The 25686-nt window shown below is 37.0% G+C and overlaps 1 protein-coding gene across 2 annotated transcripts; it reads left to right on the top strand.

Annotated features, from left to right (window-relative positions):
* Positions 1–687: 687 nt before the first annotated feature.
* CHIC2 (cysteine rich hydrophobic domain 2) lies at positions 688–25285 on the top strand. 2 transcript variants are annotated; one of them, XM_063459973.1, is made up of 6 exons: positions 688–943; positions 6333–6387; positions 6475–6630; positions 20678–20734; positions 20902–20961; positions 23724–25285. In XM_063459973.1, exons 1-6 carry the CDS (start codon positions 822–824, stop codon positions 23772–23774), a joined length of 501 nt encoding a protein of 166 aa, XP_063316043.1. In that variant the 5' UTR covers positions 688–821; the 3' UTR covers positions 23775–25285. The 2 variants fall into 2 exon arrangements, with proteins under 2 accessions (XP_063316043.1, XP_063316044.1); XM_063459974.1 differs by having other exon boundaries at positions 825–954.
* Positions 25286–25686: the final 401 nt, after the last annotated feature.

The raw sequence follows: 25686 nt of genomic DNA, 5'->3' as shown, positions 1-25686 counted from the left end.
GGTCTTTGTCAAGCTTGACAAAGACCCTTTCAGGGTTCGCAACGTTGTGGTGGTATTTTCGAAACTTCACACACCCTAGTCCCAATAAATAGATTTGAAGATACTTGGGAGTGCCTGGATTTTTTTATTTTTTTTTACCACCGAAGACATGAAGGCTGGGTACGAGAGCCGGTGTTCTATTGGATTTCCCTACTCTGTGAAAATTATCTGTGATGGTAAAAAATTAGCCACAACCAAGCTGTGACTATAACTGAAGATCGGCTATTTCTGCCTATATGCCATTCACTATACTTTGGAGCTTATTGCTGGGAATTCAATGAGAAGACAACCTCTAGGCACAAACAGCTGATATTCACACTCTGGTAGGTTTTTTTTCCTATACAGTATGTCCTTTCAGAAATGGGCACAATCTTAACCCTGGATTTTGTAACCTTGTTAATAAAGATTTTTTTATTTGAGGGAAAAAAAAAACAATATTAATTTCGTCCTAAACACAAGAGACACAAACCCATTGCAATGCCAGTAATAGCCGTTACGTCATTCAAGGCATTCTCCTAGACACTGTATACACCCAGAGGGCTGTCTATGGTTGTAATGAACCTATCTGCGAGGCGCTGTGTTTGTAGGTATCTCGCGGACCGTGCTGTTTGGAACTCGACGATCTCACAGCCATCGCCATAGAACGCCGTCAGCTCTAGCCCTGCGTCACCACCAACGTCACGGCGCACGCGACGTCATTCGTCACGACGCCTCGGCTGGGCATGGCGGCATCCTCTTCCTGGTAACGGTAACGGGGAGCTGGGAGACCGGCGGCCTTCCGGATGGCGGACTTTGATGAGATTTACGAGGAGGAGGAAGAGGACGAAGAGCGGGCGCTGGAGGAGCAGCTCCTCAAGTACTCCCCGGACCCGGTGGTGGTGAGGGGATGCGGGCACGTCACAGTGTAAGCTCACGGTGCGGGCTCCGGGGGGGGAGCTCTGTGAGGGGGACCGGATCCATAGAGGAGGGGAGCTCTGTGAGAGGAGCGGATCCATAGAGGAGGGGAGCTCTGTGAGGGGGACCGCATCCATAGAGGAGAGGAGCTCTGTGAGAGGAGCGGATCCATAGAGGGGAGCTCTGTGAGAGGAGCGGATCCATAGAGGAGGGGAGCTCTGTGAGGGGGACCGGATCCATAGAGAGGAGGGGAGCTCTGTGAGGGGGACCGGATCCATAGAGGAGGGGAGCTCTGTGAGGGGGACCGGATCCATAGAGGAGGGGAGCCAAGTAAACCGTGTGTCTCAGAGGGGGACACAATAGGGGGTTCAGAACTACAACTCCCATGATGCTTTGCCAGGCTACACGTTAACAAAGCATTGTGGGAGTTGATGTTTATCATAACTGAGGGTCTCTTTCTGTCCCACAGCTGTCTCAAGGTGAAGCTGTCATACCTGTCTAAGGCTGGACCTCTCATTATCTGGTTTATATATCTTTACATGACGATCTATCTGTCTGTCATACCTGTCTAGGTCTGGATCTCTCTTTATCTGCTTTATATATCTTTACATGAGGATCTCTCTGTCTGGTACTTGGCGTTAGATTAAGATCTCTCTCTACCTGTCCTTAGACCTTAATCTCTCATTTGCTTTCTGATACATGTTTGGTGAGGTTCTCTTTGTGTGTAATACCGGTTTCTAGGCTAGGATCTCTCTGTCTGTGTTATATTTCTCTTTAACAATGGGTTTCTCTCAAGCTGTCTTATAGAAGAGCTCTTTAGTATGGGGGGGGGGGGGGGGGTAACTTGAACACAATAACTGTTACAGTTATGGTTCAAAGTGTTTTTGGATGCTGACTGGACCTCCATGTCACTCTGATCAAAGAACACTCCAAGCACTATAATTGTACCATCCCCTGTAGTGTGTAATATGCCAAGTATTATGCCTCTTCCCATTTATCTGGATGCTGCTGCATGGAGCTTCTTCTTAGCACCTCTGAGCTAAGCCTATTTCTAAGAGCATCAGCTAAGCGCTGTCAGCCAGTGAACTAATGTCTACTCAAGAGCTTGTGGAGGCAACTGTTCTAATACAGCATAACTTCTTACCCTGGAAGGGTGCCAGGGCATCCTGGCAGCATAATCACTGCAAGGGGCTGTAGTGTTTGAGGCATACTTTTATCTCTTATGCCAATTTGTTAGGCACGTTTTTGATGACAGTCTTGGTACATCTTCCTTTATGTAGGGTTAAAATGATATACTTATAGGTTATAATCCTATACAACATTAAAAAAATGTTTAAATACACTGTGCCAGCTTGGAATATATAGCCGACAAGTTTTTACAATTTATTTTTATTTTTCTGCTATGTCATCAGCATAGCAGCAAAGACTACGGAATAAAGTCTGCCATCACATGCACAGAGTATCCTGCAATTTGTAGTATACTCCTATCTCTTAGGAATTGTTAGGTGCTGACAAGTCATTTAAGATCAGGCTGTCTGTGTATGCTGAGTTTGGTACTTAATGTGAGGCAGAGGCCAGTCCAGGAACACCGTGATTGGGGGGAAAAAAGGGCTAAGGAGGCATGCTTATTCTACTGAAAACCGTAAGCTAGATATATTTATTTATTTTGAGGTCATGACCTTTAAAGGGTAAGGAACAAAAACAATTTAGTAAATATACCCTCAGAGAAAATGTGCATATAATTTGGTTTGCATGTTTTCTTTGGAGATCTATGGAATGTGCCTTGTAATAGCTGCAAGATGTCTAATATGTATGGCACCTCATGTGTGAGAATAGTGACAAAAGCTCCTGGCCGATGAAGTCTCCAGGAACCAAAGAATTATGGTGTCTAGGAGGGAACCGAAATGTCTATCTGTCCTCTTTCCCGCTCTGGTCCCCACCACCATTCAAGTGGTTGTTACCTTGTAGGACTTGGCAAAAAAACGCAAAGACTCCACAAGTGCCAGTGCCATTTTGAAATTGGATTCTGCCACTTGATTAATGATAAAATGTCGGTTTGGCCAGACATTTGTAAATATTTCTAATAACTAAATATGATATTTGAAAGCTGCTGGGGACGGTTTATTTATACTTTCATTTAAGTATGCGTTGGCCCAGAAATGATTGGAAACCAATTCTGTAGAGCACAACATGAAGATTGACTAATTTCTCCCCCCCTTTGCATCTCTGCTGTATTACTGATTATGAGAGAGCCATGGTGTGATTTCATATCCTGTCATTCTCAGTTTGAAGTAGTGTAGGGAAGTGAACTTTGTGTGATTTCCTATTCTCCCCATAAGACTGTCAGATATTGTTGATGGTGCTAGCATGTCTAGAGTTCTGAGGCTACCTGTGTATTAGTTTTTAAGATATCTGTTGGTTTGCAAAATAAAACTCTTAACCCCATAAAGCATTATACACATGTATTCCTGTATTTAACCTTATACATAACTTTATAAATTATTTATTTCAATTGGGTGATATATAAAACCATCATATTATAAAACCTACTGACTTTTCTGTCAAGCCCTACAAGCTGAAACAGTACTTGCTCCTGCCTACGTCCCGTCATCTATATCCCCATTCTCTGATCTTCAATCTATCCTTGTTTTCTCACTTTCCTTTTGTACTCTTTTGTATTTAACTCGTGTTTTTGTTTATTTGGCTCCAAATCTGTTAAGCTGTTGATGTCTTTACATCACAGCTCACTTGAGGCTGTCCTGTCAATTCAAAATTAAATTCAGCATAAACAATCTTTCAACCAAAATAGATGAATCTGAACGTCTACAAAATAATAAAGTCCATTTTATGTGCAGTGTAGTTAACTATCACACCATGCTTCTGTGAGTTAATATATTGTCAATTTCTCCAGCCAATGGGTAGGTTACTTGTATATCTTCCTAAAGATGACATTGTCAACCACACAATTTGAGGATAAGAGGTTTACTTTTAGTAGACTAATTGTTAATTGACTAGATCGTGATCACCCTATATTAAATAGCACTAGTGTGCCTTCTAAGCGTCTCTTTTTGTGACCGGTTACAGTTTATGTAGAACCTATGCTAGAAAGCTTTTATGAGATGTCTATCTTTCTTTCAGAAAAGTCCAAAAGCTTATTAATATTTGTACACCCTTTCAAACTGTTATTTTTAAAGTGCTCATATATTACTATTTCTCAGATTGACTGAAGTTGTTTACAAACATTTGAACTCTCATAGACCATGCTTAGCTCAGCAGTTCTGTTGTACCTGATTCCTTGCCTCTCTGTGTGGCTTGACATACCACATGAACTTGTTAACCATGGTTCCTTAACCCCTTAAGGACACATGACATGTGTGACATGTCATGATTCCCTTTTATTCCAGAAGTTTGGTCCTTAAGGGGTTAAAAGTGCCTACTTTGTAGCATTGATTAATGTTAAAACTCTTTAAAATTAGATAAGTGGTCTTTTCCTTAAATTTGTGTTGACCCCTGCCTTACTTTCTACCCGTCTTGAAGTATGTTGTTTTACCTGAGTGGTAGTTGGGTGAGTTTCTCCTTTGTTAATAGACCCCATGGAGGGCAGTGAGTCCTTAACAAACCAGAGCGCTTTGAAAGTCTAATCCTGGGGAGGAGTGAGAACAGGATATGTGAATCTGTGCATCTCCATCATGAAATGACCTACACACTCAGTTATTGTAGAAATCTCACAAAGCTGCCTCTATGCCCAGCATTTTTACTAGACTATTATAAAGCTCTATAAAACCCACCATGTATCTTGGCATGTGTGTAATCTAGGTCAGTATAAAAACACAACTGTAACTCAATAATTTTATATTTGAACTTATATAAGATTTTCCGTCGGGACTCGTATACGGATTCTTGTATGATTGCAGTTTTTGAGCGTGCCTAATTTATTCCTTACTTCAGTCATAAAATAACAGCCTTGCTACTCCTATGGGGTTCTTTGTTTACTAGTTCAGCTGTTTACAACAAGTACAGAATCTGATGGAGGAGATGTGTTGGAAATGGCAAAGCCTACATGTATCTATCTAGCCGCAGCGTATCTTTGTGCAGTATACTATAGTCTCTTCTAAACTAGAATGTGTGATTTTTACAACACAATACCTAGTTCTTGGAGAAAGAAGGTAATGAGTGTTACAAGGAAACATAAGAAAAAAAGATTTGCATATTCCAATGAAGTAACTAAAACACTGAGCAGCTACAATGTTGTAAATGCGGTGTAAAAGGATGAGCTATCGGTATTTACTGTCTGATATAAAGTGCAAAATTACTAGAACAATAAAAACAACAAATGTTTTTTACTGTTCATTCAAATCTTGGTTATACTAATAAGTGTATGCAATAGTTTCTTTCAAATATGTTTTTTTCATAAGGCTTTTTGTATTGTCGTGACCTCATTTAGAATATTATATTCCAAAGACATTGCTAACTATATAGAAAGATGAATGTTTTGCAACCCTGTACAAAGGATATATAGTTAAAATAAATAATCCTTGAACATGCACTACAAATATGAAAACCAATATTTATTCATGTTCTTTTTTTTGGCCTTCATAATTAACTACGTATATATTGCAAAACCATTGTATCATTTAGCATTGTTTACTATTTCTTCATTGTCCCACTCCTACAGTTTTAAAATACTGCTTGCTAGCTACTGTACCTACTGTACATATGTAGGAGATATCACAGAGCTCACTCTGTTCTTTCTAACCTGCACTTGTTCTGCAATAAGTTAAGTTACAAGGAAGCACATCAAATATTTGTGGTAGTTTTTAGTGACTAAAAAAACTAACCACTCTCATATGTAGGAACTAGATAACTGAACTAAAAGTTACAAAACCCCTGCTCTTAGATTAATGGAAGCTGTGCACAGCGCATTCAATTTGGCATTGAAGAATTGTAGTTAATTGAAACAGAACCTATTTATTTGTCAGCTTTCCTATCTTTGCACAGAGTGACATCTGTCACTCCATGCTTAGACTCCACTAGCAGATGCAAAGTATTATTTTTTTGTGAGAACATAACTTGGTGTTCCTGGACTTTAGACAACTAGTGCCAGATCTTTACTTTAATCCTTGCAAAACTGAGTTAAACATGTCCAACAGGTCATACTTCATAAACCAGAATAAGAGGCTTCTTATTGGCTATGCTGTTTCCTGGAATGGGCCAAGCTAAATGACGATATTGTGATGTCAGAGGATTTGCATAAAAAACAGGGAATGTAATTTTTATATACCGTACATATTATTAATGAATTATCTTTGTTATACATTAAAAGTGGTTCTCTTCGACATTCTGTATCAAATGGTATAGTACTATATGGTATTTATATATGCAATTTCTTCCCCTTGTAGATTTGGGCTTAGCAACAAATTTGAAGCAGAGTTTCCATCATCTTTAACCGGCAAGGTATGTGTGCGCATGTTGGACATATAGTAATATCATTCTCTAAATATATTGTCTACAGTAACTTACATGTTCACTCCAACCACGCAGGTAGCACCGGAGGAGTTTAAATCCAGCATTAATCGGGTGAACAGTTGTCTCAAGAAGAACCTTCCAATTAATGTCCGCTGGTTGCTTTGTGGGTGTCTTTGCTGCTGCTGTACCTTGGGCTGTAGCATGTGGCCAGTAGTTTGTCTCAGTAAAAGAGTAAGTTATGTTGGTTATTTTCCCCCCTCTTTCTGTTGAATTGTTTCCATATTTGACAGATTTGTGGTTTACATATATTAAAATATTCATGTTGCCATATCCTATGAAACCTCATTGTACTAATTTTTTTTCCCCCCTTCCTTTCTCTTTGGAGGATTTGTGATTGGGTGTAAGTTTTTATTTACCTAAATAACATTATACATATTTGTATATCTGACACTATAGTGTTCCTTTAACCTAGATAGTTTATAGTTGATGTTTTGATCCAAACATTTTCTGCCTGTCTGCCTTGGATGGCCGACATTGAATGGTGAATGTCAACCTCTCTCAAGTCTACAAATGCACAGAGAATGCACAAGACAAATGAATGAAAGCAAAGTGTACTGCAGTAGCTTATTTACATACAATTTATATATTTTAGAAACCTGTTGAATTGTAGGGACACACATGCATATGTAGTATGTGTAATTATTTCCACTAATGTAAGTTTTAAAGCCGTGAAAAAAATAGTTAGGCATGCTTCTTTCATGTATAATTTTTTTTTTTAAGTTTAGTTTTAAAAAAGAAAAATAGTGTCATAATGTTTAACCTAAAATAAATACCATTCATATAAGTGACATGTCATTTTCATTGTAGAGTTTAAAATGTAAGGTTTTTTGTTTGTGTTTTTTCCCACATCAGTTTGCATAACATGCAATGCATTATGGAGTTAGAATTGAGAAAGTCTTGATTGACAGGTCTGCTCCTGAATTGGTTCCTGCAGCACACATAATCTCTCCTGCCCTTACTCCCACGCTGGGCACATTGTGGTGGAACAGCCTCTCATTATTGAAAGACGTACATGCTTTCAATGTGCAGACAGGTTCCCTAAACAAGCTAACGTACTGAAAATGGTTTCACTCATTTTTGTAAACTCTCCCATCCTCCCCACTTTCTCATTTCTCATTCTGGTTCTTTGACCGATCATGCATCTTTTAAACTATGAGTTTTGGCTAAACAGGAAACTGAACAACTCTTCAATTGTGTACTGACTCGTGACTCTTATCAAGCCTTCTAGTGATTGGTTGAAGGTGACTTTCCAATGGTCATGACTTATAGTGTAGAAGATTTGCACTACTAGAAGACCAAGTTTTTTCTGGCTCTAAGGCATTTGTTTTTTGAAACAATTCCCCACTCATTTATGCTTAGTTGAGTTGTGACCATAAGTTGCATAATTCACATTATCTTTTGGTAAACTTTAAATCTATGTATTTGAACAGCATCCATTCTATGTGGAAGCTTAGTAGGGTTACAGAAAAAAAGTACACTTTATAAATGTCTTTTTGTTTTTAGGATACATTAAAAAAAAAACTCAGATACTGCCTTTTTTATGTAAACTTAAATGTGTTTTTACGAGCGTACTCCTCCAAAACCATTGCATTATCATGTTGTATTTTGTGCAAAGGTGATGCCCCCTTTCTCTGTCAGTGTACAGCATTGCTATTTCTGAGAAACTGCAATGTATGTATTTTCAGTTTTGTCTGAGAACACACACATTAGTTGCTGTTTTTGCTACCTCAGACTCACTCAGACCCTGCACTTGGAGGACGGGGCGTCCACAACAGACAGCATCATGGGATCTCTCTCCAATAGCAGTTCCACTACAGTCTGCTACTCTCATACACATTTGTAGCACACAAGTCTAGCTGTTTCTTCTACAGGCACATAACTAGCCACTCACTCAGACACATAACTTCCATGTCATTCACCCAAACGTACATTCTGATATAGAGTCATACACAGTTGCCAATGTAGATATTTTCCCTCTTCTTCTCACTGGTGCCAGAAGAGATGTGAGATGTGCTCAGCAACGGTAGAATAATATATATTGTTGATCTCTGGTGCTGGTGAGAACTGGAGCAGAGACAGCTTTCCACTTCCAGCTGGCAATGTCCGCCTTGATACAGCGCGTGAGTGGGAAGGAACAAGTTGTGCTGTGCTATAGCATTACACAAAGAAAAACTGAATCCCTGGGCACTTCAGGGATCAGCTACAGGACCTTCAATCTCTGCTTCCTCATCTTCAGTAGTGGTGGGCAGCAATGCAGAGGTAAGGGAAAATTATTGTCTAGTGTGCATGCAAGAGCAGCTGGTCAGCTGTCTGTACCACACAGCCTAAATCCATTGGTTTTTTGAATATCCAGATATTCATGCCTCTAACATCCTTTTTTTTTTTTTATATATCTGCACATGCAGACCTGTAGGAATTTAGAATTTATTCAAAGTAACCCTACATAGCCTGGTTATACTGTGTATTAAGACTTCTTGGCTCAGGCCGACCCATCTGATTATTTTATTGACATGACCAGGAAGTCCCAAATAATCTTACCGCACTCATAGCAATGATTCCTTCTGTAGTCACACACTGTTACACTCATATTGTGCAGTTTTCATACATTACACAAGTTAGGGAAATGTCTCACTGATCACAACACCTGTTATGTGCTAACAGAGATCCCAGCTTCAAAAAATATAGAGCAGTGAAATTGATTAAAACAAATCCCAGGCACATACTACTGAAATAACTGTAAAGTAACAAAAAATCTGTAGTCTCAACATCTTTATGGTTTACTGGATGATATATTTGAAGAATTATGCAAAACACTTGCATTAACAATCGGTGATATTAAGGTGTATGTACAGCTGTGCTAAAATTATGGCGAATTGATTAGCCCTGGAAGTAGAATAACTTTGGAACAGGTACATAAAGCACTTATTGGTGTACTTTTGGGAAGATATACTCTCCCCTGTGTGTGTGTGTGTGTGTGTGTCTTACTCCAGCTAAACTTTGAAAGGCAAGGCTTGGAGAACATAATTCATTATAAGTGAAATCAGAAGTGTTTATGATCTGGCTCAATCACGCTTTAAATAAAAATTTGAATAATGTCCTTAAATAAAAGCAGGATGTACAGAAATGACCTCTAACCTATTCTTGGGTGAATGTAACATTTACCCGCTGGAATTCGTATGAATAATAATGTTTATGCTGAGAACTGACTGTTTAACGGGAAGAACACTTCTTTTCCTGGCATTCAGTAAAGGAAAACCATGGTCAGTGCTGACGGGCAAAAGCAATCACTGTTTTTCAAACCTGTAATGTGGTTGACAGTGTTTTGTATATGGAATCTCTGGCTAATGCTCTAAGTGTAACTGTGTGGGTGTTTGTTGTTATTTAGAAATGGTACAATTTCTGCTGAAAGGTATTATGTGTTAAGGATAAGGGGAAAAATTAAAAATAAAAATCAATTTTAGGGATTTTTTGGGGGAGGGTTAGATTTGGTCATGTATCTCTTATGTGTTTTAGTTATAGTCTGCATGCTCTGAGAATATTTTGTTTATGGAAAAATAATTGAATATGTAATATGCCTGTCCTTGGCCTATAATTAAATACAACATTTTCTGCATGTGTCATATTTCAGAAATTAAGTCGCAATGTATTTTGGAGTGTTTGTCTGCAAGTGCTTATCTTAAGCACAAAATTATTAAGCAACGTAGTTTGATTTTGAGTGTAAAAATACACTGCAATAAAATATTACAAATATTTAAATGTCCACATTTCTCCTTAAAATAGACAAGTGAAAATTTAACACATGCATTAGAACATTCTTATTAATTCCCCCCCTGTCCTTCCTTCATCTGTCATCATACTGATGCAGGTTATCGCACACACATTGTTGGCCACACTCCCACTATTGCAACCAGAGAAGGAAGCAAACCATTTCAGGTGGCCTGCGCTAGGAATCAGTTGCAGTGTGAGGTCCAGTGAGTTTGGGGCTTAGAATCTGAACCTTGGAGATTAAGTTGATTTGGAATGGCAAGAAAGTGAGCTAACCAGTGTGGTAGTGAATAGCAATGAGAGCTATCATGTCATAGAAAGGTGGTGGACGCTTTAAATGTAATCTACATCGGATGGGGCTAAATGATAGTATTGCCATTAGACAATTGAATCACAGGACATGCCCAACAACATCATAACCAATTTACTTGATTGCTTTGCCTTTTGGAGGATTTTTTTCCCCCATCTAAAAAGTTGCATGTGCTGCTAAGTATAGCTGCAAGAATAAACTGAATATTGCTTTACCTTTTATATGTAGTTAGAACTGTGCAATTATTATTGGTCAGTTAGACTGTTAAAGCCTGGTTTCTTTTGACTTCAAACAATCCTTCTGACACTTTCTCTTCAAGTGTAAAAGTGTATCAAGGACAGTAGCCTGTTTAATAGGTCAAGTGTAATAACAATCCTCTCTCAAGCTCGGAAATTGACGGATTCTAACGGAGCTTTGGGAATACTTTAAATGGCTAGGTCCTTTGAAGGTCTATGTACAAAGGCTGTATTTGGAATGCTACGCATTGCATAGATCAGTATTTCAAACAAGTGTTCTTTCAATTTAACTACTTTTCTAATAAACTGTAATCTTTAAAAATGTAACTCTTGAATAAATTGTGACCCTCAGAACCCAAACTGCATTTTTTAAAAATATATATATTTTTTAGATATTTTTACCCATGGTGTGCAATTTTGTTTAGTTGACTTATGGTATCGTTACACAATATTTTTTGTGATAGGTTCTTACAGATCTCTCATGTGCTAGGAATTGAAAATGAAGACCCAAGTTGTGGTTTTATACAAATTCTGAATAGATTTATGCAATATATAAATTCTTTGTCTGTTTTATATTCGTCCTACATATGATGTTGTACTGGATTCAATGCTTATTCGTGAGAATCATATCTTGCGGAGCACAGCAGTGCTTGCTCCATAGCCCCCATTGTATTGGCCTAGAGTTCATCAGTATTGATGATCTCCCAGGGCAGCGCAGACTTCAGAAGTGGAGATGGTCTTGACGCTGGATTAGAGGCGAGTCTGCTTTTTAAAAAAAAAAATAAGTACAGGGGGTTTTACATTGAAAATAAACTAAGAGGAACCCTTTGTTATACATTTTTAGTGGGGGAGTGTTCTTTTAAACATTTTCAAAACATTTTGTTAGAATGGCACATAAAATACTAAAGATAGGAAGATAAATTTAAACAAAATAGGTTATTTCTGAAGAAATATTAGTAATCCCCAATATGCAAGATATGTACTAGACTTGTGCAAAAATCAGTTTGGAGCAGTTTGTCTGAATTTTATTATTTTATATATTTAATTCCAACATCATTAGAAGATAATGTGCTATTTAACGTATTGCGTGTTTTTCTCAAGAATTGTGAAGTATTTTCACAATCGTTTGTGGAATCTAAGATTTATCCATCCCCGATAAACGTCTATACTTTACTTTTTAAGAACTGTAAATTCTGTAGTTTGCGATTTATTTCTTTTTTTGTTCCTCTTATGTTGTGTCCCTCTTGGTAAAGCATGAATCCTAAATGCAAAATGTTACATTTATTTTCACACACTTCTGAAGAAGCCTCCATAGGTGAAACGCGTAAAGTGGATTTTTTATAGACTTTCTCATAGAGTATTTTATGCACTTTGTTTTTTATTGATATATATGTTTAATAAATAGTTATAATATATTTTTTATTACTCTGAGATTTCCATGATTAGATTTTGTTCCTGGTTTACATCTTTATTCCTTGGTGGGGATTATACCACCTATGCGCTACTAACTAGAGCGAGGTACGCTCTGGTAAATGTGAGTACGAAATTTTCTATTCACTTGTCACCCATATCAATATTGGTATTTACTACACTATGTGGATTCTCCTGTCTGTTTTTTCTGTTTGAGACCATCAAGACGTGGACCACCTCATATTTATCCTAGGACGGGGATCATTCCGTCTATGCGCTAAAACAGCAGAGCTCTGTATTTAGCTCTGCCAAATGTGAGTGTATATCCATATATTTTCTTTATTATTCTTGGATTACCTACAGGGTTACACTATTATTTTGTATATTCTTCTCTTTTTTTTGAGGTATAACATTTAAATTGTATGACCATAAGGACTTGAGTACGTATGTTCGTATCAAAATAAGGGCGCGGTTTTCTTTTCTTGTTGTTCACATTTATTTAGTAGTTGCTTTTACCTGGAGACAGAATATTTTGCATTCTAATCAAGCTCCTAATTCTATTATTGTTTTGTCACCTGCCATTTCAATAGCACTCCTTAACCTGTCAGGCATTGTGATTAATTAGTCTGCACGTGCAAGTCCTTTCTATTTTCACCTGTCATAGCAAAGAAAAATGATGTGCCTTCACATCCCATGTTTCCACAGAATTGCTTGTTCTGAATATAAGTTACTGACGTCAAATAACACTTAAAGGACATCTGTCACCTCCGAAATATTTTTTAATTATCGTTTCATCAAGTTTTGAAGCGGGCAAGACCATAGAGACCGTCTATTTTCAAACACTCTGACCCAAGGGGTGTGTGTGTGTGTATATATGACTGAAGGATTGTCATATATATACTAAAGTTTTTTTTTTTTTTTAATAAAGTTTATTTCCTTTTAGTACTTATTGTATGAAAATTATTTTGAGGTGACTGTTATCCTCTAAGCACTCTCTTCCTAAATAAATGTATGATGTTTTTTTGGGGTTTTTTTTTAATTGTGTGTGGACATAGAGACATAAGCTATATAGACGGATATTACTTGGATATAATATATTTTCTCTAAACGTAGATAATCAAAATCTTTCCAATTAAATTTATTACATGTGTTGCAGTGCATTGGAACTATGTATGTTTGATTTTTTTTTTTGGATGTTATTTTGGTGTTCCAAGATGCGCTCCTTTAATTTCCTGCAGGTCCGACCTACATATTGTTTCCTGCAGGGACACTGCAGGACATATATTAAATTTTTAGTTTCACAATTTATATTAAATTTTATACTAAACTCTTTCCCTGTTGTGTTCTGCAAGCCTTGCATTTATTACATGAGTGGAAACCTTTTCTTCCCTCTATTGTGTTGTTTCTATGTGGGTTTCTCAAGGCATAACTGGGTGAGAATATGTTTTTTAAATGCCTTGCTTTCCTGAAGATTACTGGTGCTTTTTTTGGAAGTATATTAACAGGTTACCTTATCAAGTTAAGTCTGAATATTGTGCATCAAGTATGCACGGTTACAGTCAGTTGTCTATGCCAATCAGTCTGGTAAACATTTTTGTTTTAAAATGTGCAGAAATAAACATGGTTAACTGAAGCAAAATTATGTATGATGGCCACACTGAGCCCTAAACAGGTATTACATAGTAGTATTGGTGTTGCTGTAATTTGTGGAATTCCCTGCCATGTATTTGGTGGTTGGTATGGAGGCAGATGCCTGCTCAAAGTAGAACCTATTGCTGTCTTTCCCCCATTGATGGAGTAGCCTTTCAGAGTCAATATGAGCTTGTCAAGGCTACGACTTCATAGACTTGAGAGGTCAGCCTTTCTCAGGTTGGCTGTGATGCAAATGAACTATAATGCTTAAACAACTATTGGAATTTTTATGTCTGTTTCTTTTTTTCCGTCTTCTCTCACAAAGTCATTGACGAGACATTCAGTGCTTTCTAAATTGGAAGTTGCATTGTACTAAAGACCAAGTACAGATTTACGGAGGGCTGAAAGCAGTTAGATCATGTTCTTTTCATGGTGCGATTAGATTCAAATCGATTTCCCTACAGCCTTCAGCATTCAAATGACAATTTGAACAAAGCTAGGGGCTAGACAAGGGACAAAACGACTGAACTGAATGTTAATTACACTCCGCAGCTTTATTTTCTTTTGATTTGGAGCTGACTGGCAACTAAATTAACACAAAGTGTGACCATAACTGCTGGCCCATTCATTTAAAAGGGGAGCAGCCTTTAAAAAGACTATCTTTACAGAATAAGATCTGCTGATCCCTTGGAGCAAAGGCACAGTTTCGCTTTACAAAAATACGAGAGCAAAAAGAAATACCTGAAAAAAGGGCTGGATTTATAAAAGGCGTCTTTTGAATATTGAAAGTGACAAATGACTATCCTAAGTAAACTTTCATTAAGCTCCCACTCTTAAGAGAAAATCTCGACACCCTTGGACTCCTGCCATGCATCACAATTGAGGTTTAATTGGTAATCAAGCTTGTTATGTTTGCTACATTTCAGTGGGAACTATCGGGCAGCGCATATTGTTTATTAACATCTTACAGTAAAATATGAAAATTTGTCTCCTATGAAAAAACTCTAAATGTTCAGCATAGAATTTGTTTGGTGCTACGGCTGCAGGCATGTTAATGCAGCAATAGGCATTTTCTTGTTGTGCATTGCAGCTGCACTGTTTTTGATGAGCAAGGAACTGTGCTGTCACTCTGCACCTGCAGATGCCTTCTCTCTTTACACCTGGCGCCATGGTTTATCCGCCGTAATCTTACACTCTGTCCTTTCCTGCTTCGTTTTATTAAGCTCTCCTAATACCCTTTTCAAAACATCTTTTTTTAAATCAATTTATTTTGAGGTGTGCTATAAGTTTATGAGCTGTAAACAAGACAAGTTTGTTTCTTGGTGGCTTAAGCAACATTGTAAAAAAAAAAAAATATTATTGTTTAAAGTGCCTATTTCATGAGAGGACCCTTTTATTAGAGCCCCCATCCCATTTTATTAAACATGCTTCATCTCTCAGTACGAAAGTACTTTAGTTATTTAATAGTGAGTTTTCTCTTAGAGCAACTTTGGCCAATGCACGTGGAAAGTATCTGATTTTTTTATTACTCCTATAATTCCATTAAAGTGAATATGTAATGACAAAGGGCTCTTACCTGAAATTGTTCCCATATACACTGAGCTCACCATATATCACAAAGATGCATGGTGTGTTTAATGTCAAATATTTTGATTTGCTCACCGTTTCTCCTTTCCAGCTCTGCTTCGTGGGTGTTAACGCTTAGTGTAACATCCACCTCCGGTCTGTCATCCGCTCTGCCTGGTCTCTTCTTTGATTTGCCCTGCTTGGGACACATACCCAAGCAGGGCAATTGTCCTCCTCAGTGATGTCGACACACTGGCGCCTTTGTCAGCGTGCCAGCATCGGAATAGAGTGATGTCATACCCTCTGTTCCTCAGCATGCACAGTGGCGGCTATGGGTGGAGAGCAGAGGGACCTCCTGTGGAAGGTTTTTCTGATCTGCCTCGGCAGTCAATGCCTCAGAGAATTTTTTTTTTTTTTTTTTAAATAGGGTTTTCTCCTAATTTATACATTTGATAGCAAAACTCTCTAGCACAGTGTATAGATAAAATTGTTTATGCTCAGTCTAATGAGCATGGGTTGTTTTGGTATGATAGATCACCTTTAATGTCTTTTTGGATAACTTTGGCATGCAAAGATGTTTGTTATCCTGGTAGCAATTGGAAAATCATATTTCTTTTAACAGTATTTGCAAATTGCGGAGTTTTTTTTTTTTCTAACAAGTAGTTGCGCTGGGGGAATGTTTCCAAATGCAGGATGATGATCTCACTCAAGATTTACTGAGAGAATGGGTGGAAAAAAATAAAAACTTGGTGGCCAGATTACAGGTTTATTTACGAAGTGAGGATTTCTGTAAATGTAAAATTTAAGGTAAAAAAAAAAAAAAAAAATCTCATCATTGTTTTCAGTTTGGCTACTTTGTCCTTAAATGTGAAATTCACATAAATTCTCACCTTAATAAATATGCTTGTTGTATGCTTTAATGGGGGAGGAGTAAATTAGTAGACTTACCGTATATACTCGAGTATAAGCCGACCCGAATATAAGCCGAGGCCCCTAATTTTACCCCCAAAAAATGGGAAAACTTATTGACTCGAGTATAAGACTAGGGTGAGAAATGCAGCAGCTACTGGTAAATTTCTAAATAAAGTTAGATCCTAAAAAAATATATTAATTGAATATTTATTTACAGTGTGTGTATAATGAATGCAGTGTGTGTGTGTATGAATGCAGTGTGTGTGTATGAATGCAGTGTGTGTGTGTATGAATGCAGTGTGTGTGTGTGTATGAATGCAGTGTGTGTGTGTGTATGAATGCAGTGTGTGTGTGTGTATGAATGCAGTGTGTGTGTGTATGAATGCAGTGTGTGTGTATGAATGCAGTGTGTGTGTGTATGAATGCAGTGTGTGTGTGTGTGTGAGTGCAGCGTGTGTGTTGCAGAGCCTTGGTGGGGGGGTGGGCAATTTTTTTATTTTTTTTATTATTTTAATTTATATAATTTAATTATTATTTATTTATTAATTAATTTTTTTTTATTATTATTTTTTTTTTCGTCCCCCCTCTCTGCTTGATACATAGCAGGGAGGGGGGCTCTCCTTCCCTGGTGGTCTAGTGGCATTGGCAGTTCAGTGGGGGGGAGAGGGGTGCTCGCAGAGCTGTAACTTACCTGTCCTGCAGCTCCTGTCAGCTCTCTCCTCCTCCGCGCCGTCCGTGCAGCTCCCTCTGTCAGCTCCCAGTGTAAGTCTCGCGAGAGCCGCGGCTCTCGCGAGACTTACACTGGGAGCTGACCGAGGTGCTGAACGGACGGCGCGGAGGAGGAGAGAGCTGACAGGAGCTGCAGGACAGGTAAGTAAGATCTCTGCAGCCCCCACAGCCCCATTGTCTGTATTATGGCAATGCAAATTGCCATAATACAGACTCTGACTCGAGTATAAGCCGAGTTGGGGTTTTTTAGCACAAAAAATACTCGAGTATATACGGTAAGTATCATTTGATAACGTTTATTAAGATAAACTAACGCAGTAAAAATATGATTACATTTTCAGAATTCAGAGGAACATAAATTCTTACCTTTCAATTAAAGGCACACTATAGTTTGCAGAACCTACAGCTTAATGTAGTGGTTTTGATGTCTATGGCAAGTCTCTGCGTTGTTAGAAATGTAAAAACTGCCTTATTGGAGAAGAGGCAGTGTTTACATTGCTGGTTAGTAACTGCATAGTGTGGCACTGGCATTCAGGGTCTCCATGCAGATAAACGCTCCCCATAGAGATGCCTTGATTCAGTGCATCTCTATGAGGAGATGTTGATTGGCACAGCTCAGCGTTTTAGTCTGGGAAATTTCCTATGTGAAAGTATTTGATTGGCTGAGATCATCAAGAGGTAATGATCCAGTGCCACTAGACACAAATGCATTTTTCCCTTTCAAATGAGAATTGCATCCTTAGTATTTTAATTGTATGTCCATATTTGATTCTTTGGGGTACAGCAATTGCAATGATTTGAGACTTTACATAAAGTCAACATTGTTTTTCTGTTTTTCAATAAGAGGGCTTTAGAATAAGTTTTTTTCAGGGTATTCTTCCCTTTCTCTAAACACATTTATTCCCCTTTACCCCCAGTCCCTAATTATGGCTAATGTATCACATTCATACATGTTTAAATGCTTGACCATAAATCCCTGTTTTGTTTACTATGGATGTAAAATTGACAAGCAAGCATTATCTATCAGATTTTGATTGTACTGTATCAGTGTTTAGAGTAATTAAGTGCTGAAACCATGAGAAATGAAAAGCCCTTTGTTTTTATGCTAACTTGTAGGTGTTATTTTATAATGTGTTTTTTTGTTTTGTTTTTTTAAATTTATTTTTATTGTAGTTTTACAAACTTAAACAAATGTTTTTACAAGTGTTAAACAAGTAATAAACATATGCGTACAACATTATTTCCAGATCCCAACAAACCACAATGGTATATTGACATATTTCAATGTATTCTCGTATAGTTCATTTCTCAATTGGGATACTCTATACTCTTTATTCGATAATCCAATGTTTTCCTGAAGATGTGAAAAACGACTAATCCCAGAAATACCATATAGGTCTTGAATTTTTTATTTTTTCCCCCCCTATCTCTAGCTAGTCATTTGGATAGGTTAAGATCTTGAATATAAAACTTCAAGACTTCCAAAGGAGCATTTGAGGAGAATTGATTTTGGGAGAAGTAGCATTTCTTTATCGGTTTTATAGATTAAAAAAATATGAGAAAGTTATCAATATTAAGGTTTTGAAAAAGTTTCTTATCCACCCATATAAAACCAAAGGGGTCAAAAGTACTGCAAAAACTCCTTTCATATATATATACCATCCTTTCACCTTTGATTTATTATTTCCCCATTCTAAATAGTGTGAGAACATTACTGTATCGGGAGTATAAAATATATTCGGGAAAGATAATCCTCCTTCTGCTAATCTGGCTGACATAACTCTAAGCGCGAGCCAAGGTTTCTTGTTACCCCAAACATAGAATAGAAATAGACTATGAAATAGTCGAAGTATCTTCTTTGGGACTCTATTGGGGGTTATTTTAGAAATTTCTTAAATGGGTTTTTTGTTTTTTGTTTTAAGAGCTTAACATATCCCCAAGTGTGCTACCTGCATTGCTCAGAAGATTTCTACACATATTGTATAGAGCATTTTCATGACAAACCTGACTTTTTTTTTTTTGGTGCCCAGTACGAATCATAGTAAATTACTTACTTGAGTACAGTATGCATTCTCAAAGTTGTTAGTCTGTTATAATAAAATTTTATGTTGCTTATGACCCAAACCCCATTATGTTTATGACCCCCCTTTAAAATATCTGTGGCTAGATACAAGCTCCTCCTTTAATCAGACACTCTATGCCAATGCCTGTCTTCAGGAGAACAGCCCCTCCCCCACGCACAAGCCATCAAAACCCATAAAAAACTTTAGCTTGCTGAAAAGCTTTGTGTGACGAGTATGTCCTTTTTGTGAACTAAAAAAAAAAGTGCTGATTTTAATAGAAATAGGCTATTTTATAAATGTAGCGTGGTTACATCCCTTGGTTTTAAGGCAGAGAACAGGTTCTGTTACCTTCTGGTTAGCTAAGTGGAGCTAAACCCAAGAGGCAGCACGTGTCTTCTCATTGACTTCGCATTGAGTTGAATTGGACAGCCACAGAAAGTCTGGGTGGGTTTAGGAGAGGGCTTGCAAAGGCTGCAGACAAGAGAACTGCATGTTTTGAAAGCTGTTTTTAGATATACCCCCAATAAAAATACATAATTAAATGCATGCAAGTTTTAATTTACCATATATCTACTAAATAGTGATTTTTATTTATTTTGTAAATGGGCATGGGAGTGTACCTTTATGAAAGAACGGAGGGGTATCTTACATCACTCCCTTCATCAAGGAGGCTGTACCAAACAAAAGGAAGCCATCTGTGGCTTCCCAAACATGTTCAGTGCTAAAGAGAAGTTTCTGCCTTCATTCAGACACTAGACAGAACATTAACCAGGGTAACACGCAGTCATAAAATTGTTGTGTTCACTTTAAAGTCCTGCATTGGTCAGATTCCTGAAAGCACGACATTCAGAGAATGTATGTGGTTGTATGATGCATTACATAATTAAAAACCTAAAGGGAAGAATGGCAATGATAGTGTTCCTATTAAAGTAACTCTTCAAGTACCATAACTGCTATGTTTGTGTTGTTTATTGTGCTTTTAAGCTGTCCCTGCAAAATTGTGACATTTTGTGCATCCTTTGCGAAATCTCCAGCACCAAAGTGTCTCTCTCCCACAATTCCTTGCTTTCATTTGCTGCCCATCTCAGTGCATCAGGCCATGCTACACCAAACAGTGCTGTGTGCATGCTCACATGTGAACACGCGTATCTTCGGGAAACTGTCTTCCATGACACAAGCAGGACAGTGCATGTCATCATTATACAAGTATTCAGTTGATTGAAATGAGAAGCTAAACTTCCCTGAATTACATCTGATTAGCCCTTAGAGGTATGTTCGTGAGTTGGAGAACACACTAAATGCAAACACATAAAGGAAAACGTATTCTAGAAAAATAAAATAACAAATTATTTGCTTTTATGGGAACTTGGTCTGTGTATGGCTTTGTTGTGCTGTGTCTCTTATTTATTTTCTTCCCCCTCGTGGTTGAAATAATTTCTCTCCTAGTTACTAGTCAACACCAATACTTAGAGATTACCACAGACCACCCTGTACCCAGCCACTGTCCTGTTGATTACAAAACAGCTGCAGAGTGAATTTTTTTTTGTCTTCCTTAAACCAGTGGAGAGTAAAATTCTCTCTCATTTGTCTTCTAGACACGAAGATCGATTGAGAAGTTATTGGAATGGGAAAACAATAGGATATACCACAAGGTGAGTACCACAGGGAGCAGCTTTGCAGTGTTGAAGTCTGAATTGCACAGTATGGAAACAGATGCTTTTGTTAGGCTAAAAATATGAAAGGTGGATAAATGGTCTAATGTGTGTACGGCACTCTAATGGAAAGTCATTTTTCTTCTTTTACGATCCCTCTCTTCCAGCTGTGCTTGCACTGGCGATTGAGCAAAAGGAAATGTGAAACCAACAACATGATGGAATATGTAAGTTAAAGGCTGTTTTGTGAGTCTCTCTATTAAATGATCATTTATTTTGCTTCTGATCTTATTCATTTGGTGATTATTAATCAGTAAATGTGTCATGAGCTTAATCACCCGAATGGAAGGATTTTCTACGGTTCCCAGATGCATAGGCTCATGTGCAGGACTGATTTATAAAGTTATGAAGGGCTTGAATACAAGTCTTCACTGTGTTGTAGAAAAAAAATAATAGATTGTTAAAATAAAATAGCCCAAGCATGCATTGAAAGGGTGTGAAATGTGTTTTGTTTTTTTCCTCCCCCTTCTTCTTCTATATGAAGTATAATCGTAACTTTGGCTGCCCCGCGAGTCTGAAGCTCGATTAGCATCATACTCAGTGGCAATATCCAAGTTCACTTTCAGTGTTACTCTCTAAGCCATAAAGAAGAAAAAATTTCGTGGGGTAAACTGGCAAAACATAATGTAACCCACAGTCTGGGCAACTCTTTTATTACAAGTTACTGAAAACTTTGTTTTAATATTTTATCATGCATCAATGTACAGAGATCATTTTTATTCCTTTTTATTTTAATTATATCTTTTAATGCTTTAATAAAAAATAAATTATATATGTATATACTTATAATTTATATAGAATATTTAGTTTTAAAAAGGTGATAACATTTGGTTTAGTGTTTACACTATAGTGACATATTAATTATAAACTTTTGCTACAAATGTTTTCTTCCTGTTGGCTTTGTGTTTTTTATAGTTTTGTTTTTTAATTTGTCATCAGTGATCATAATACTGAAGCTGTGCGTAATGGAAAAAAACCATACCTGATTTTGCTACTTACCTGCTGACTCCTGTGACATATCCAGATCCCTCGTTAGAGATGTATACACAACATGTGTGTTCTTATTAAAGGACATACATTTTAATTTTTTTGTAGATATCTCTACATTATGCAAGTGGCGCTGCTACTAAATATGTAGCATTAACAAAATCTAAAGGAAAACATTATATATAAAACCACCTATTAAACAGTTCTTGGTACAAACCGTTATGCTCAAAGCAATGTGGTGAAATGCTAAGGCTTAACAGAAAGACAAGCCTATAAACCCTGCTCACCTTCTAGGCAACTATCATGCTTGAGTGGCAGTGTACCGTAGTTGCTGTGATTCCTGCAGCATTATGTTTAAACTCCTGTCCGCTGTAATTGGAGGAGCCCTTTTAGTGTAGAGGCAATGCCCAAGAACCATTGTCATTTTGTATGCAACAGTGTTAGAATTAAGTAATACAGTTTACCACTCATGGAAAATATGTTCTTCACTTTAAGAATAATTGTAGATATACTTGTATACAAGGCTTTTTCGGAAATACTTTTGTTTTTTACAGACCTAAAGCTGGCTTATAGTATTACAGGAAGGCTGTTCAGATCTAAAAAAAAAAAAAAAAAAATGACATTACTAGCTGTGCATGGGTTTATTTTTGATCTACAATTTTTTTTCATTTTTAAACCTATGAATCTAATTTAAAGATGTATCCTTTTAACCGAATATTTACAGTTTTATGTTGCATAATACAAATAGGTTTGCACTTCAGGCTCTGTTGTGTTCATAGCATGACTGACATGCATTTAGGGCTATCTATTTACATGGTTGTTTGCCAGAGGTGCAAATTTCGATTGTGTGATATTTCCATGATACTCCTATATGGGAAGAAAAGACCAGTTCGCATATAGAAAAATCACAGTCCCTCATGACATCCTTGAGCACAAATTTGATGCAACAGAGATTTGACAAGTGCAAATTCAGCACACTGCAAAGGTGCTTGGTTATTATTGCCATTTATATAGCGCTAACAGATTCCGTAGCGCTTTACAATATTATGAGAGGGGTAATTTAACTATAAATAGGACAATTACAAGAAAACTGAAAGGAACGATAGATTGAGGACGCTGCTCAAACGAGCTTACAGTCTATAGGTTAATAGTATGTTTGCCTTACTTTTATGCTGCAGGCCTTGACATGTTTAGGGGTAGCCCTGAGTATAGTTTATATTTATAGCTTTATGAATACATACTGAAATATCAACTCATAGTACACCCCTAAAATGAAATTTAAAACACTGTTTAACTGAAATGTAATCTGTTTACATTTTCTAATTATTATATACATTACTCATGTCTTACAAGGGCATTACAATTTTTTTAACCGAGCATAACTTTATTTAAAATGAATTGATTGATGTAATACATGGTGGCTACAGTAATATTTGTTTTACAATGAATTGTTCTAAGGAAATTAAATATTCATAGCTGGGGCCACTGAAAAAGGCCATTGACACTTGGTCATTAATTAGTCTCTAAAGAGACATGATTAGTTGTAAGTTACACTTCCATTGTTAAGTTACTATCAAAGGAATTGTCCCCTTGTTTTGAAATACAAAAGTGTTGAACCGCATAACTGATGTAGTCCATTAATAATTAGCTAGGGCCTACGCTAACAGATTTAGTGACCTCTCAACCATGTGTTTGTATGGCTCTTTTCATACATTAGTGTTGTTGTTTATTGCCCTAAAACTCCCACTGTGCTGCATCATCTAATGGACACTAAGCTGAATAGGTAATGCTTTGGGGTTTGTTTGATTTTGACCTTTTTTTTTTTTGCTTCAATTTCTCAATGTTAAGTTTTCTCATGAGTTGAATTAGGAAATAAATGTCTCTTTTTCAAATGTGTATGGTTGACCTGACTGAAAGCTGATTAAAGTTTTTGTTTCAACAGGTCATCTTGATAGAATTTTTACCAAAGACACCAATTTTTCGACCAGATTAGCATTGTCTTTTTGTTTGTTTCCAAGGACTTGATCCAGTATCTCTTATTTCCAATGGTGCCTTGCTTGGTGCTTTCCCAGTGGTGATATCATGGTTCTACCGAATTCTGTGGCTTTCTTTCTTTTCTATTTTTGTTCTTGAAAGAGCTACCAACACCAGGTCCATTTCAAAGTATTTTTCCTTTGGAGTTGAGATGGGACTTTTTTGAAACATGTTTTTTTAGGAGGACTTTTTTTTTTCTCTCTTCTAAAGCCACACTCTGGTTTTCTCAAAGGTCAATTGGTGTTCCATTTTCTTTTGTTTTTCTCATTTCTTCTTTTTTTAAAGGGACTGTTTTTTTTGTTTTTTTTTATGGCCTGTCACGTGTGGAGCTACAATTTCTCCTGTCACAGTTCGGGAGCCAAGATGTCACTGCACCATTAGGAATCTCTATTTACCCAAGAAGATCTCCTCCTGTCAGCTGGTTCTGCAGCAGATCTACTGAACATGTTGGAACTGAAAGAAATTCTTCATTACCCCTAGAATATTTATGGAAATATGTGCATGTTGTGGCGTTTTAATGAAGCTCAGGACCACACACTTTTTATTTCATTTTTTTTGTTTTTTTTAATCTTTGTTCAGGAGCAATGAATTTCCCAAGTCTTGCTCTATTTACCAGGTAGTCTACAGGTAGAGGGTTATTCATGATGTCTGATATTAAGAAATATATTTCTAATTCCACTTTGTTTACTCACTGCTGAATGACAACCATTTAAATCGTATGGAAAATTTAAGCTAAATTAATTAAAACCGATTTGGTTAAAATATCTTAAACATTTTCAAAGACCCTTCCATACTGCTTCACTGCGTCGTATAGGTTGCAATGTTTTCAGCCATGTGGTTGGTGTGAAGGTATGGTAAAATGAAAGGCAGTATGTTTCTTTATACTGCAAATTAATACTTTCAGTTTAAATATATTTGGCTTAAGTAACATACTCCGGGGCGATGCTTGTATTTTTATTTATTTTTTCACACTCCTGCTGGGAAAACACCTGAAGACACATTGGGACACACAATAGATTACACATTTCATGCATATATTTTAAGGTTTACATTACTTGGTGTTATGCACATATTTAACCTTAATGGGGGTCATGCAAGATTCACCTTTGTTGTGACATATAAGCTCACTAGTACTTTATTTTGTTCATATTTGTGCCTACTAATTCATCTTAAATAGCTATTACATTTTGGTTTAACTTGTAAGAATCTGTATTCTCAAAAAGAACTAGTTCTAAAAAAAAAAAAAAAGCAACCTGTGGTATATGTGTAGCATTTTTATATAAATGCTTTGTTTAAACTGGTAAAAAAATGTAAATGTTAATTACCACTATATTATTTGCTCTTATTATTATTAAGTATATATGCCATTGCTATTCTTAGCAACCATTAGAAGGATGTTGTATACATCAGTGGGTGGGAGAAATATACCCAGGGGTTTTGTCTTGCTCTATTTATTTATTTTTTTTTTTTTACTTTAAAGTGATAAATTCCATTTAAGTTGGGAGAACATAAGGAAGACGAGCTTGTTTTGTTATTTTTATGAAAGGATGCATAGCCAGTACTAACACAAAGTGGGTGATATTGTGTAGAAATGCAGTTAATTGCCTCTTTTTGCCTTTTTGTTTATAATTTGACACCAGTTTGAATCCTACCCTCAATGCCTTTTGTTGTTTTATGTGCATAGCCAATGCAGGCAGTGGTATGCACCAAAGCTGTGATGGTTAAACATGGCACTCCAGGGGTTTGAAAACGACATTGCCCACCATGCATAACCAGCCTACAAGCATCCTGAGTATGGCAGAAAATGTAGTACTCCAACATCTGTGGTGCAATGGTTCGCTATCATTGTACTGTAGCCTTTACGTAAGGAT

This window comes from Pelobates fuscus, chromosome 6 (genome assembly GCF_036172605.1).
Source record: "Pelobates fuscus isolate aPelFus1 chromosome 6, aPelFus1.pri, whole genome shotgun sequence".
In the NCBI taxonomy this organism is placed as follows: domain Eukaryota; kingdom Metazoa; phylum Chordata; class Amphibia; order Anura; family Pelobatidae; genus Pelobates; species Pelobates fuscus.
Note: the sequence above shows the minus strand (reverse complement) of the source record. Positions and strands in the feature narration are given on the sequence as shown.

Bases quoted from the DNA above. Each gene is read 5' to 3' on its own strand.
- CHIC2 (XM_063459973.1), top strand. From the start codon at position 822: ATGGCGGACTTTGATGAGATTTACGAGGAGGAGGAAGAGGACGAAGAG. The intron at 944-6,332 runs GTAAGCTCACGG...TTCCCCTTGTAG, and splicing joins GGATGCGGGCACGTCACAGT to ATTTGGGCTTAGCAACAAAT. The intron at 6,388-6,474 runs GTATGTGTGCGC...CCAACCACGCAG, and splicing joins CATCATCTTTAACCGGCAAG to GTAGCACCGGAGGAGTTTAA.